Source organism: Nilaparvata lugens, chromosome X (genome assembly GCF_014356525.2).
Source record: "Nilaparvata lugens isolate BPH chromosome X, ASM1435652v1, whole genome shotgun sequence".
Classification (NCBI taxonomy): Eukaryota; Metazoa; Arthropoda; class Insecta; order Hemiptera; family Delphacidae; genus Nilaparvata; species Nilaparvata lugens.
Window position 1 is genome coordinate 99,199,403 of NC_052518.1, and position 16,219 is coordinate 99,215,621.

The following is a 16,219-nucleotide window of genomic DNA, read 5'->3' on the forward strand; positions in this document are numbered from 1 at the left end:
TCTAATGCTATTTTATAAATAAAGATCAACTAATTTTAGAAATAAATTATAGGGCTCGTTTGGATTTTAATTTGAAAAATAAATGTTTGCACATCATGGAATAGAAATGGTCATCGCTTGCTAATAACTTTTCATGGAAGTGACGGCGAAAGGCGAAATTGAATGTGGCAAATCACAGTTCACACATCAGGAACGGAAAAGCCTGCATACGATGTGTGTCCACACGTAGAACAGGGCCGGCCACAACTGGACGTCCAATTTTCCCCTCACCGTCAACTGTCAGCAACAAACGACCGCAGTTCTCCAGCCAATCAAATAATTTCCCGCAGGCAAATGAGCCACTGTCACCAACACCATGTCAAACAACTCAACATGCCAAATCAACCGTTCGCGCCAAAATGATATTCCATTCTGAACTCTCCATTTCACTAGCTGCGAGGTTTCTTGACAGGTCGTGTTTATTCCGAAAAACCGTTTCAAAATAACATTCGTATGATTTGAATGGAAATCACACCTTTAAGCCTGTTTCATAATCACTTCTAGAACCGTTTGTTGAAGATTTTTGGTCTTCTACACCAATACCATACTAGTAGTTCTGTGAACAGTAGACCTCACGCAGTATTCTCATCCACAAAAACCGTTTCAAAATAAAGCACGTATGATTTGAATGGAAATCACACCTTTAAGCCTGTTTCATAATCACTTCTAGAACCGTTTGTTGAAGATTTTTGGTCTTCTACACCAGTACCATACTAGTAGTTCTGTGAACAGTAGACCTCACGCAGTATTCTCATCCACAAGTACCTGATTGAAACTATAGACCTTATGGAAATACAGCAATAGACTGGCTTCACCACACATCTGTGTAATCACTTGTCAGCTGATTTATGATGAATAATTCTATAGTCTGATTTTTACTCTAATATTGGCGTATGAAGGAGGCTCCTTTTTCCTTCTATATTATCCTTGAAATGAAAAATTTCCAAAAACCTTGTATATACGTCGACGCGCAATTAAAGAAGGAACATACCTGTAAAATTTCATGAAAATCTATTACCGCGTTTCGCCGTAAATGCGCAACATATAAACATTTAAACATTAAGAGAAATGCCAAACCGTCGACTTGAATCTTAGACCTCACTACGCTCGGTCAATTAAGTTATAATTACCAATTATTTTCGTATGATTTGTTGGAAGCTCAAACTTTCTAGCCTATTACAAAATCAGTTCACGGACACTCAACTATATCTATTGCAATATTGGGACATTAACTTGAGAATTCAAATTCCTCATTTTTTTCACTGTTACAATTATACGAGTATATGGTATATGTTATATGTAGCATTATGCAGGTATACTACCTACTGTATTCATCTCTTTTCTGTATAGGGGCTACTTGTAATATAAATATAAATAAAAATAAAAATCTCAGTACCCTTTTAGAAATATTTTATCACAACATGTTTCGGACATTATGCCATTTTCAAGTGATATCACTTAGTAAAATGGCATAAATGTCCGAAACATGTTGTGATAAAATATTTCTAAAAGGGTACTGAGATTTTTATTTTTATTTATATTTATACCTACTGTATTTTATACTTTAAGTTTCAAACTTTTGTAACTATCATTAACGCATATAAAAAAACAAAACAAGAGAATCGAAAATTTCGAGGAAGTTGAGGATATTTTCAAAATAATTATTATACACACTCTAAAATCTGAAGATACTAAGCTATAGATATTAAGCATAGATTTAAAGTTTACATAGCTTTGCTATATAGTAGGATAGCATTTCAAGTTCAGTCTTTCCAGAGATCTTCTAGCTAGAAGACAGATTGAAAATGATCTTGAACTGATTTGGGAAACGATAATGCAAAATACTTGGGGAGTAAGACTGGCATCATTATTTAGGTAGATGATGACACAAAAAGTATGAATGAATTTTATGGATTACATCCGCTATAGTGAGGTCCACGTTATAATGACAGTATTTGATCAACTTTGGTTTTGCTATCCTTGTCTATCATTCGACAAAGCCGGTGGTACTATCCTTTTCTAGGTCTACAACGATGACAATTATGTTTTTGACAGTGTAGAAAAATAATTAATTAATGCAGAGAATCGGCATCGCTATTCTTCTATCTTTATCCACTGCCATTATAACGTGGACCACACTATAGTCACAATTCGGCATCACAATAAAATTGTAACACAATTAAATTTCATGAAAATTCACGAGTTCGTAACAAGTCCACGGTCGTTAAATAGCTCATGTAACCATATATGGTTCAAGTAATTTTATGATACACACATTTCAACCTAAAAATATTAAAGTTATGAATGGACAGAAAACAGAGAGCCTGGAACGTAAACAAGAAAGAGGTCCTCTCTCTTGAGAAACGAGAATTTTTAAATACACATTTATCAGTGATGTCGGAGTAAATATAGGAGCAAATCAGGGAGAAGGAGACAGACAGAGAGAGAGTGAGAGAGAGAGAGAGAGAGAGATTCAGATTCAGATTCCTTTATTCATGTGTTTAACAAAACATAATTCAACTTACGTTCTAGCGTTAAAAATAAATACCAGTAGCGGTAAAATGACATGGTGAATCATATTAGACTGATGAGTTCTACAATAATATTGAGCAAGAATAATGATGAAAAATGCAAAAGTTAAGATACTACTGTAATGTTTTCACATGAAACGGTGAAGTTTGGACCTTAAGAAGTCCATTCTCAGAGAGGGTATCAAGGATAATTTTCAACTTTCTTTTTTCACGGTTAAGTGCTGAAGGGGGGGCCTTCAGCACTTAACCGTGAAAAAAGAAAGTTGAAAATTCAAACGAAATATTATGTCTAAGCGAAAAAAATGAAGAAAAAAATATCAATAAGTAAAAACCAAATCATAGACGCAATAAATCATTTAGTTAAATCAATTAACAGAAAAGAGTAAATAATAATAAGGGGAAAAATAAAGAAAAAGTTAATTCCCAATAATTAGAAAATCAAGATGATATAATAATTGGAATAATGAGGGAGTGAAATTTATTATTAGAAAAAAGATTTGTAGATTTAAATTCAAAAATAATGTTGATGACAAAGGGAAATTATTGTGCAAAAGAGATTAGTTCATGTAAGTATCAAGATAATATGATTATGAAAGTTTATGGAGGAATAATAATAATTCTAATTGGGAATTATGAAGGGGAAATTATAATACAAAAAAGAGGGGAAGGGATATAGAATAAGATTGCTAAAATCCACTGGAGGAAGAGTTAGAATAAGAAACAATCTTAAATGTAGCCTATACACATTTTTAGAGAGAGAGAGAGAGAGAGAGAGAGAGAGAGAGAGAGAGAGAGAGAGAGATAGACTTTATTCTTCAATTGTTACTAGGCTTGTCGCCTATGGTAACATAGCATGATTGGTCAGCATTACTCGAGGCAGTGCATTAACATCTATCTGTTTATAAAACCGTCCATAAGCGATGATAATGCTTTTGCATTTATTTACATTGAGTCTCAAGCAACTCGCATTAGCCCAAACAATCAAATTCTGAAGAGAGAGAGAGAGAGAGAGAGAGAAAATGGGATCAAGTCGTTCCGCTCAACCCAATATTGTAATCTACGATTCAGCATACCTTAGATAGTATAGAATACAGTTTAATTGACCGAGCGAAGTGAGGTCTAAGATTCAAGTCGACGGTTTGGCATTTCTCTTAATGTTTAAATGTTTATAGTTGTGTTTTAGCTGTGTAGATTTTTGTATTGTTGATTGTATACTAGTGACAATGACCAATGTTTATTGTAAATCAAATGGTAATAAATATATTATTTATTTATAAGTTGGGCATTTACGGCGAAACGCGGTAATAGATTTTCATGAAATTTGACAGATATGTTCCTTTTTAATTGCGCGTCGACGTATATACAAGGTTTTTGGAAATGTTGCATTTCAAGGATAATATAAAAGGAAAAACGAGCCTCCTTCATACGCCAATATTAGAGTGAAAATCAGACTATAGAATTATTCATCATAAATCAGATCATGTCGAGTGGATTATAAATTGCATGCCATGGGGCATGCAATTCAATATCTCAATGTAACTGATGTATATATTGTAATGTGTTATCGGATGGGCACGTTAAACTGTCGGTCCCGGCTGAAGTATGACAGTCGTAAGGCCCATTGACGGCTTAAATTATATATTCAGGCGGTGGAACATTCCCGAAAGGGAACTCCCCACCAACAAAAGCCATACGAATTTATTATTATTGTAATGTAATGTATATTCTCTGCACTAGAGCTTGATTACGCTGTCCACTAATGTAACGTTTCAAATGTCCCATATGACAGTCAGACGAAATATATTGAAGTACACTTGACCCGAAAGAGCACACAGCGCTACGATGATTACATCAGTCGAACCGACTTATTTGATAAGTTAGAGAGCAGTGTAGAAATAATCAACAAATCTTAGACACAGAAACCCAACTTCACACTACGACTACGTCAATCTCGAAGGATTCACTAACAAATCTCAAACGCTTAATGTTTTCATCTGTAAAAACGACTTATTTAATAATTTAACCTCAAATAATACATAAAGTAGTGAAGAAATAAACAACGAAGGGTCGTAGACACAGAAACCTAACTTCACACTACGCCAATCTCGAAGGATTCAATAACAAATCTCAAACACTACAATGTTTTCATCTGTAAAAACGACTTATTTAATAATTTAACCTCAAATAATACATAAAGTAGTAAATAAATAAACAACGAAGGGTCGTAGACACACATAACTTAACTTCACACCACGTCAATCTCGAAGGAATCACAAACAATCAGAAATGCTACAATGTTTTCATCAGTGAAAACGACTTATTTAATAATTTAATCTCAAATAATACATAAAATAGTAAAGAAATAAACAACGAAGGATCGTAGACGCAGAAACCTAACTTCAAACTACGCCAATCTCGAAGGAATCACAAACAAACCAAAAATGCTACAATGTTTTCTTAAGTGAATACGACTTAATAATTTAATCTCAAATAATACATAAAATAGTAAAGAAATAAACAACGAAGGTTCGTAGACACAGAAACCTAACTTCAAACTACGCTAATCTCGGAGGCGAAGGTGAAAAAATATATTCAATTCTTCTCTGTTCACCTGTACAGCGGTTTTCGCTTGCAGACCTATGTCAAAGCATAGAAAAATAGGTCAACTGCGATTTCTAGTACATCTTCCATTTAGAAAACAAGAGAAATGCATGCGAATGACATTGAATCCACAGGCCAAGTTAGAATATCATGTGGATTTGATAAGAGAAGAAATGAGAAAATGTCGGTACTCACGTCTGAAACCACGGCCCTCCTCCTGCGTAGAACTGTCGTTGCCTTCAGAAGACGGAGTATGAGTGGCATCCCGTTCATCGGTCGTGGTTCCCGCGAGAGAGTCGTCCGGCTTGGGCGACGGAGACGCAGACACGCTCCCAGGAGACGTGGAGCCAGCACGCTGGTAAAAGACGGGAGTGTTGTTGTTGTTCTGGTTTTCGGATTCCATCTTGAGACACTTGCTAGGAGGCGGAGCGAACGCAGACGGGAAGGACTTGTTGGAGTCGGCTAGCGCTTGGTAGGAAGCGGCGGCAGCAGCTGCAGCTGCAGATCCAAAGGGACCAGATCGCGGGTCTAGGGCCGGGTGGATGTGGAATTGCGGCTGGAGGTGGTGCAGCAGATGAGCCGGCAGAGTGGAGTAGCTGTCTAGCAGACGGAGTCCAAACCCGGGACCAGTGGAAAATGGTACTTGCAATTCTTTACCTTCTTGTGCCTGCAATAGAGCAAATCAAACACCGGTCTCATTACAAAACTGTGTATCGACTAGGTTTCTGCTGAGGATCAAAATCTTTAATATCCACTTCTAGGAGTGGATTATATTTGGAGTTGTAAATATAGAGGTGTGTACAGACTTTTATTATTATTATTATTATTATTTATTAAATGAATAGACTCATTTAATTCATTTGGATGCATTGGACAGACCTTTTGCACCAAGAACTCTTGAATTTCACTTTTTATCAGCTGATGCAATTCTTATTATAATATCTGTATCTCACTGTTTATGTACAAGTCCAGACTTTTGCACCACGAGCTTATACAGAAACAGTAAGATACAAATATAATAAGAATAGCATCAGCTGATGAAAAGTGAAATGCCAGTGTTCGAGGCGCAAAAGTCTGTACTTACAGTGTAAGTACCGATATTATCAGTAAAAAATGTTAATAATCAGTTTAACAGAGATTGACAATGGTGTAACAACCCAAACCGGTCTTTCTACTTTTAATAAAATCTGTGGTTCTGACAATTTCTTAGTCTTTTTATTTGATATAATAAGAATGGAATCAGCTGATGAAAAGTAAAATGCCAGTGTTCGAGGCGCAAAAGTCTGTACTTACAGTGAGATACAGATGAATAAGAATAATCAGTTTATCAGAGATAGACTGACAATGGTGTAACAACCGAAACCGGTCTTTCTACTTTTTATAAAATTTGTGGTTTTGACAATTTCTTAGTCTTTTTATTTGATATAATAAGAAAGGCATCAGCTGATGAAAAGTGAAATGCGAGTGTTCGTGGTGCGAAAGTCTGTACGCAGCTCTATATCTACTACTCCAAACATACCTAGAGGGTGATATTGAAGATTCTGATGAAAGAATTTTGGTGGTGTTGGTGATCGAGATTCGGTTAGGGCTCAAACCATTCAGAAAAAATCTAAAGTTCTCGAAAAGTGTACACATAATCTAGATAATTTCTTGAGATACTAAGACATGTCGGAAGTATGGGCTGTTCAGTTCGTGGAGTCTCACGGCATCAGGTTTTCGTTGCAGGCTGATGCACGGTTAGCTAGACTGTTGCACACTATAGTCAACCGCACGAAAATAGTCCGATGGATATTGGAACAGATGAGTACCCCCTCACCCACCCACACCAATAGACGTTGCCAATTCGTCAAGTTTATTACAAAAATATTAATTATATCTCATTTAAAATCAACTGTAAACAACGTTGATCAACTCTTTTTTGGCAGCGTTGCACTCATTTCTTCCAATTTCCATCTGACTATATTCGTACGGTTGACTATAGTAGAAGGGTCACAGTTCATCAAGCAAATAATACAAATAAATTCTTTCAGTTGTGTTGTGAGTAATGTTGTGGTACTTTTCCATAATGAAAACACGAATTGAAAAGTCAACCACTTTTTTATTATGATAAAATATTATAATATATACAGAACCTTGTTTCGTGGCTTTACCAGCCACATCTTCAGCTGTTTGTTTACAAGTTCATGGTAAAGCCACGAAACCAGGATCTGTGAATATTATATTTTATAATAATAAAAAGTGGTTGACAATATTTCAATTTGTGTTTTCACAAATAAATTCGAATATTTTTTTTCCTTCATTTTTTACACATTTTCTAAACGTATTGTTTTTTCGAAAGTTTCGTGTACATTATACAAAAGAAATTATAATAATTCCTAGCCACAACAGTGAATGATACATTGATAATTTTCTCGATTTTAGATTCTGTTTAAGATTACGCCAAAACGAACATTATTGCTATTGGATTTTGGATTTTAACCGCCCCTAAGGTCACCCAATTTTCCAAGCTATTCTCAGAACTGTTATCAGTTTGACGAGCATTACAGAAGTCTTCAGACCAAAAGCATTATTAGAAAAAAATTACAATTTTTGTAGTATCGATAATTGGGAAAATTACAATTTAGTTCGCATTCATTCATTTATCAATCTGTTGGGTGAAGAGCAAATTTGGGGTACAGTTGACCCTCCCTTACATTAGTTATTGTAATCACACATGTAATCAAAAGTTACCATTGAAAAAAAAAATCAGAATTTCGTTCGAATCTTCTAGAACAATATTACTGCTAGATTTGACTGCTAGTCGGTCTATTTAATAACGAAAAGTGACCCAATATTAAAGGTTTACAGCGTTAATACTGAATTAACTTTTTTCGAAAAAGATATTTTGAAAAATAACAATAATCAAATTGTCACATAAATTTGGGTTATGATGAAATCATTAGTCTTCTTGGAAGTTTCAAGACCAACTAATAGCTCTACAGAGGATTCTAAATAATGCAACCAATCATTTAGGAAAGCTAATAGTACACTTCTTTAGGAATAAAATAATAGAAAAAAACCATTAGTACAACATTTTGAAGCAAAATGAACGAAATTGGAACACCATGAATGTTTAGGAGGGGATGTTAGAAATTCATTTATATCTACATTACTGTCATATTTTTATGGGTACGATGCTTTCATTATTTTTATGTATTGTTAGATGTATCGCCTAAATCCACAGAATGAGTTTCGGAATTCGTAAAATAGAACTGCATAAATTTTCGGAATGCAAGTAGGCTACCGTTCACTTCAACTAAATCATAACTACAGATGTAAATTACTGAGATATTGCAATTATTAAAATGCTAATGAATTAATTATTATTATTAAACGAAAATCCAAATTAAATGCTGTAATTCACCCCGAAGACTTCTGCTACTGCAAATAACTTATTGACAACACAGTAAACAGCTAGTTGGAAATTCAATGAGCGCTACTATTCAAAAAATTATACTATTTTTTGAATAGTGATTTTTTAATAATAATTAAATCATAACTCGTATAATTATTGCGAAAATCTTACAGAATTATTCGCTTTTGAGAAAAGTTGACCAAAATAGCGAGCTAAGATACTTTCTGTACAGAATACTGATACGTCTTCGAATCAAATGTTATGTTTGAATGGGACAAGTTCCAGAGTTCTTTAGTGAATACAAGAATTTTCAAGTCAAAACTTGAAGTACTGAAAGTCTACAAAAAAACCTATTTATGATATTCTTTCACAATTGAATGAATTCTCCTAGAATTTATATTATGAGAGATCAAATATGTCTTGTGTAGGAAATATCTTAGAGAGTATATACTCAAAAATTCACGAGTTTATTTGCACCCAGTTCAGCAATGGATCTCCCCCAAGATTTCAAATTTGGACGCTCATATCGCATAAATTAAAAATGATAACACAATTTGTTTCCTTGGAAATTCGTTTCATCTAGGGAGCTTGATAGTACCTAAATCGAGATACTTTGAAAACTTTCACCAGTAAAAGATATCCAAAAGCGTAGTGCACAGCCTAAAAAAGCAAGGTTCAAGATCACACGCTAGAAGAAATTGAGTTTAGCGGAAAATTAGATGAAAACCGCGTACATCATACACTTGTAGGTACTTTGTTGACACTGTGCATCTATTGAGTAACGTTGTTGTCTACTACGTTATTGTCTAACATTGAGTTACATTGAGTAACGTTATTTTCAAAAAAATAATATTATTATATATTCGAAAAAACTGAGAAACCGGTAGAACATGAAAAGTCAATTTTGTGCGTTATTTGATATTCGAAAGATTTTCTAAAACCTCTCTCAACAAGATCTCCCAAGTCTCACTGAAACCTGCCTGGCAAATTCAGTAACTTTAGCACAATCAGTCTCGAAAAATGTGGGGAAATGCAAAACAAAAATGTTGTATTTCGTGCTTCTTAACAGGATCTCAAAAGTCTTCAGCTGCAAATAAGTGCCAAGTAGACTACCACCGTTACTAATTCGTTCTCCAAAAAATCTGGAAGAACGCAAAAATAATCTAAACATAACACTAACCATGTAATATGAAATAAAACTGTGAGCAAATATTTAAATGAAAAAAAAACCATAAAGTCTCAAGTTGTACCTAAATTTCAAGTTTTGACATTTCTGGATGATTCTCATTGGCATTGACATTCTTTTACATATACCAGAAAATGTATTTTCGCCACACTGCACAGAAAGCAGCTGTTTTCCAGTCCCTACATAGATCTGAAAGGCATTGTTTGCAGACGACTCTCGTCTGACGTCAGAACAGGTTTCTTTCCGGCCTAGGCCGGAAAGAGTACCCTTTCCAGCCGCTAACATGGAACTAAGAAAGGTGATCAAAAAACAGCTGATCAAAAAACTTCATTTCTCAATAATTAAAACATTTATAATAATATCATCTTATTGTCATTTGAAAGAATAAAAAAGTATATACTCAACCTCCCACATAATTGAACATTATATTTTAGATTATTTAGACAAATCAGAATATGCTTCTGCTTTCGGAAGTGCTTAGTAAACAACTATTCTCATAGATATATTGTTTATTTTTGTGTGTGGCGAAAAATAGCGTTCGCACCACGGGAAAAAATGTTTTTCCGGCTCTCAATCTTTTCTCAATCTTGAAAACCGATTTCGAGCCGGAAAAGTCTCATTTTCTGCTCTAGGTGCGAAATATACTATAGGGGATTGGTAGCACTGAGCTGCCTTGTAAAAAGCTTGTTTAGTTTACTCCGATATTTATAGTAAATTCTAAGTGTTTAATTGATTTGTCTAGAGTGAAGTGTGTTCTTAGTACTTCTTTGAGTTTTGATGCATCCTACCTGATTCGAATATCCAGTCACATCGATTCGGTAGTGTAAAAAACCACTCGCATAGCACAGAACCTATTGTGACGAGCTTAGGAATCCATTTTGCGGCCAGTTTTCGCCTGTGGATGTTATCACCAAACAAACAACTCTGTCTACTGACTTCTCTTCAAAAGGGGAAGCTGGCTAGTATAGACAGATATCGTTATCATCCCATCGATTCAATCAACAGCTCAACACTCCAGATAATCAACTGTTGTCTCCCGTGTCTCGACGGTTGCCTCAACCGTCTCCCGTTGCTATGACTACGATCTGCGTCACTTGTGGACATCGCAGGTTGAAGCTGTTCAACCTTGAATTTTCTAATCGGCGGATAAGCGGATAAGCCCTACGAAGATAGTCTGCACAATCTCTACAGCAGCCTGATCAGTTGTTTTCGTATTTGAACTTTAGAAACATGGAAAATAAAAATCTCTGTTGGAGCAGCTGAAATCATTCATATCAGACGAACTTAATTCTATTAAAACAGAAATGAGTAACAATAATACGGCGGTCAAAACTTTAGAATAGAATAGAATAGAATAGAATAGAATGACTGCCTTTATTTTATACCTGGGAGGGCGAAGTTAGAGCGCAGTCGGCCCTCTCTTACACTTAACCCTTAACTAGTGGAGACTTGTGAGAAAGAACTTATGAACGCAATAACTGAACTGAAAACATATATCAGCACTTGTAATGTGAAAATAGATAAGTTGACCAAGGAGACTGTCACAGTAAAATAATCAGTGTTCAAGAGTTTGTGTTTCTTGAATAGTTCCAAATTTTCTCAAATAACTCAATATTATTCGTTAAAAGTGATAATTGAGTGGAATATTTCTAATTAATTGATCAATTTAAGCCATCTAAATTCAAAATTTATAGTTTTAATGTTCATTTTGGACAAACATTTTATAAAAATTGTACACGTGAAATTCTAACCTTATCTTGGACTTTGTCATCACCTCTAAATTTGGAAGAAAAATAGCACAAGGACTACCTTATTATTTTATCTTTCAATGTTATTACATTAATGTCATTTGCATTGTACATAAATAAATAACAATTTCGGAAAATATTGATTTCCCCCTCAATAAAACCACAATCAATCGATGCTACCAAATGCCATCTCGGAATTCAAAGGCATTTCCCCCATTGTATTGAAATTTTACAACGAATCGGATAAGAGAGGATTCCTATAGTCAGCGCGGAAGTCATCTGGGGTTTTGAAGACTGGAACCAGAACAAACCATTTTTTCAATAGTTTATGTCACTCTACTTTTATTCTCTTTTCAAACGTGCAAAGGATTTTCAATCAAGAGGTGTGTTCAAGTATGTGTGGTTCAGGAATAACGAACTGCTGGTTAAGGAATCAGACTGAAATAAAACCATTGAAATCAGATATGCTGAGGACATAGGTGCTTTGGTTGGTGATGAGGACCCTCACTACTCGGGAGACGACTTTGAAAGTCCTTTGAAGCACAGAAGCTTCGGAAAATAGAAATAAAACAACGGCAGCCACAAGGAAAAAAGAAAAGTGAAGAGAGGCAGAGAAAAGGTAACCTATCTGTAATTTTTGAGAGAGGCAGATATTGTAAGAGATGACTCAAAAATACGAAGTGAAGAGTATTCAGATATTGGAATAATATTTCGGAATGTTGGAGGATTTTGTAATGTGTATAATTTCAGCGCGGAAACAATTAATTACTTGTCTTAAGAGCTCTATAATTTGTTTCCCTGAGACTTTTCTTGTCAACAATGATTTTCCTAGATCGGCATGGTTTGAGTATTATAATGTGTTCATTTTGGATGGATTTGGTTATGAATTTCAGTATAAAGAATTTTCTGTATATAAAGAATTTACATTAATAAACATAGAGAACTTTTCAACCTCCGTATATCGCCTTACAATCTCCGTCCCTCAACCATTACCTTTGAACCACACAATGCAGTTCTATCCATTTGTAGAAGACAGTTTGATTATATTGTTCATAGGCTTATAAATGTGATACCTGCTCTTTTTATAACAGATAATTTGAATGGAAGACTTCTGAGAGAGATAGATTTATGGATTGCTTCTTCACATCCTTGGATAAGTGATGTCTTGTAATATTGTAACTAGGATAAGTTCACAATCATTCAAGAATGTCTGCTTTTTTATTTTATTATCTCGTATTTTCTTACTTTTTTTTACTTTCCTTCTTAGTATTTTTTTCAAATTTAGATGTAATAGGAATCTACCAATTTTATTTATCTTAGAAATAATTTTGTTTTTAGTAACACTCGGCCCCTGCGCTCAGGTTTTTAACCTTTTCATGGACTTTCCGTATTTAATAATAATACTATTTTACTTTCAACTTATTTTGCTAATTGTCAATTGTATTTATTTAATTATAGACATTCATGTAGGCATTGCATGAAGGAAAAATAAACGATTGATTGATTGAATTGTTCAAGATCTTGCCAGCCTCGTGGGGACATTACTTGTTGAACTAGTTCAATAATGTATTCAACTCAGGAGTAGCACCTGAGAGCTGGGGACAAATACTTATGTTCCATCTATTTAAGAAGGGAGACCCTTGCTTACCAGAAAACTTTCGAGGAATCGCGCTAATCAATGCCATAACAAAACTGTATACAAGTATCTTAGCTGAAATGATAATGCAATGAGCAGAATTAGAGGGTGAACTCCCTGCAGAGTGGTTTCAGAAGAAACAGAGGATGCAAAAACAACATATTTGTGCTCAGCTCAGCTTTAGGTGGTTGTGCTCAGCTACTCGACTCCAAAAAAGGACAGTTTTCACCATGTTCATGGATTACAAACGAGCTTTTGATAGTTAGGATTACTCAATTAACCTAATGTCCTAACCTCTGTAGTCTTGGCATATCCACAAAAATGATTAAGACTATATTCAATATTATGGCCTAAGCTCTGTAGTCTTGGCATATCCTCAAAAATGATTAAGACTATCAAGTCCCTACATGATATTGCAGTTGTACAATTGAACACCGGCTCGGAATCGAGAATCAATGTCACCAAAGGCGTCTTGCAGGGTGATTCAATGAGTCCTCTACTCTTTTCATTGTTCATAAGCGACATTGTATCCTTTTTTGAAAATCATGGATGTAAAGGAGTTAATTTGAGGGGAGACAGAGATCTTGTGGCGCTGCTATATGCAGATGATCTTGTGGTTCTAGATGTCATCAAGGGGTATTAGGAGAGCATTAGATATTTTGTTGGAATACTGAACGTTGAATAATCTGGAAGTGAAAGTTCTAAAAACAAAAGTGATACCAGTAAGAAAAGGTGGTAGAGGCAACAAACGACAGATCAGATAACTTTTCAAGATCAGCAAATTGAAACTACAAGTAGATCTTGCGGTTTTTTCTTCATCTGGACTCTTCTCTGCAAATATGGACGAAGCTAGTAAGAAAGAGCGGATGGCAGCAAATAAACTAAACTAACACTTATTGACATGGGCTGCTTTTAAATTAATAAAATACCCTGTATAGTCTGATTTTTACTCTAATATTGGCGTATGAAGGAGGCTCCTTTTTTCTTTTATATTATCCTTGAAATGCAAAATTTCCAAAAACCTTGTATATACGTCGACGCGCAATAAAAAAAGGAACATACCTGTCAAATTTCATGAAAATCTATTACCGCTTTGCGCCGTAAATGCGCAACATATAAACATAAACATTCAAACATTTAAACATTAAGAGAAATGCCAAACCGTCGACTTGAATCTTAGACCTCACTTCGCTCGGTCAATAAATGATTGTGCAGTTTCAATTTCGTATGTTCAACCATTATTGAGAAAAAAGTGAAAATGCAAAATGGCCGCTGTGTGAGTAATTGAAGACTTCCGGACAATCTAAATATGATATTTCGATATGTTTTTTACCCAGGAACAATGCCCTAGAGTAGCTTGTAGAGTTCGTAAACACTGTAGATGGAAAATGTGCCTTATCAGTTAACTGAGATTAGCCCAACCAAACCACTCTACAATCTACCATAAAGGATGCACAGCGACGTTTTCAAGTGAGGAGATATGCACGATGAGTAACCAACTAGCTGATAATAATCTCTTTCACGCTCTTTTCGGATGCCCTACGTTTGAACATCGCAGAAGGACGTTTTTGGCTGATGGTCAGGGGAATGAGGAAAACTACAGAAATCTATTATGTATTGACTCGGCCACCAAATTAGATAAAATGTTCTCGTACTTCTCCAGTTATTTGAAATATAGGCCATTTTGTGAATGATTTAGAGTGATTAAAATTCTCAAGAGACGATTATAAACATTTAAACTGAAAAAACTTTCTTGATTGAATTGAATTTATTGCCAAAAATTTTACATTTTGATTGTTTAGCATGTTATTTTTCAATTTAAATTGGCAGTGATATACTTTTACTTTTCAAGTTCACAATCCACACATGACTCTGTAATTGATAAATTGATTGTATACCAACCTCTTTTTATGTTTCAAGGGAACAAATACAAATATTCAATTCTATTCTATCGGTCTCGAAAAATTTTGGGAAATGCAAAAAAAATGAAAACGTTGCATTTTGTGCTTCTTAACAAGATCTCACAAGTCTACAGCTGCAAATAAATGCCAAGAAGACTATCATCGTAATCAATACGTTTTCCGAAAAATCTTGAAGAACACAAAAATAATCTAAACATAACCCTAACCATAATATGAAATAAACCTGTGAGCAAAAATTTGAATAAAAAAACCCTCCATCAAGTCTTAATTTGTATCTAAATTTCAAGTTTTGACATTTCTGGGTGACATTCTGGTATACATGCATTTCTGGATGATTCAAATTTTTTACATTTCTGAATAATTCTGAAAAAGCTAGGGAGCCCTGTTTTACTGGGTAAGCCGAATAGGTTTTCAGCGTATTTCTGGTAAGATTTCAAAATCCGATCCAAGCACACATTTTGAGACTCAAGCCAGCTGCAGTAGCCCAGTTCAGTATACGTTTATTTCGTTTAAAATTTATAAAATATTTTAATATTTTTAAAATCTTTGACATTTATTTTGGTTTGTAATTTTCTGTTCACACTATGTTTATTGATTCGAAAAATTATAAATTTTGTTATTTGAAAAGTGAAGAATTCAGTCTATGACTTCACATTTACCTCTCCACTCAAATTCAAGATTGGACCAGTTTGGCGTGTAGCCCTAGTATCAATATAATTGTCAATAAGCTAATAAATACGACACACATGGCAAATTAAATATTCACTCCAAGAATTTTTACTTCACTCTATAACTAATAATTAAAATTTGGCTGAGAATATTTTTATACTTGGTTTTGGTAATGAATAGAGGAGATCAACGATTTGGTGAGTTGCTTACTAAACATTCTAGTGTGGCACATACCACGTAGGCCTACTAGGTAGCCTAGTGGTCTGGAGCGTCGGCACTTCCGCTATTGCGATATCGGTCAAGGGTGCGATTCCCATTGCTTTTGGCATTTATTTGTATATCACTCAACCTTTTACTGATTTAAAATTATTTTTTTAAAACCTGAAGATAGTGTGGAACACTGAAACTAGTTGTTATAATTTTAATTTTTAATCTATTATTCTAATAATTTCAAAAAAGGGTACTATAATTCTATTTTATAAATCACTCAACT

At 34.6% G+C, this 16,219-nt stretch overlaps 1 protein-coding gene across 2 annotated transcripts in view; it reads right to left on the reverse strand.

The window, feature by feature from the left end:
- The window catches only part of LOC111043241 (E3 ubiquitin-protein ligase Rnf220), a 129,547-nt gene that overhangs the window by 111,066 nt on the left and 2,262 nt on the right, over positions 1-16,219 (reverse strand). For both annotated transcript variants that reach the window (XM_039442809.1, XM_039442808.1), the window contains exon 3: positions 5,367-5,838. In XM_039442809.1, coding sequence (XP_039298743.1) covers positions 5,367-5,838 — 472 coding nt within the window. The remainder of the gene's footprint in view (positions 1-5,366; positions 5,839-16,219) is intronic.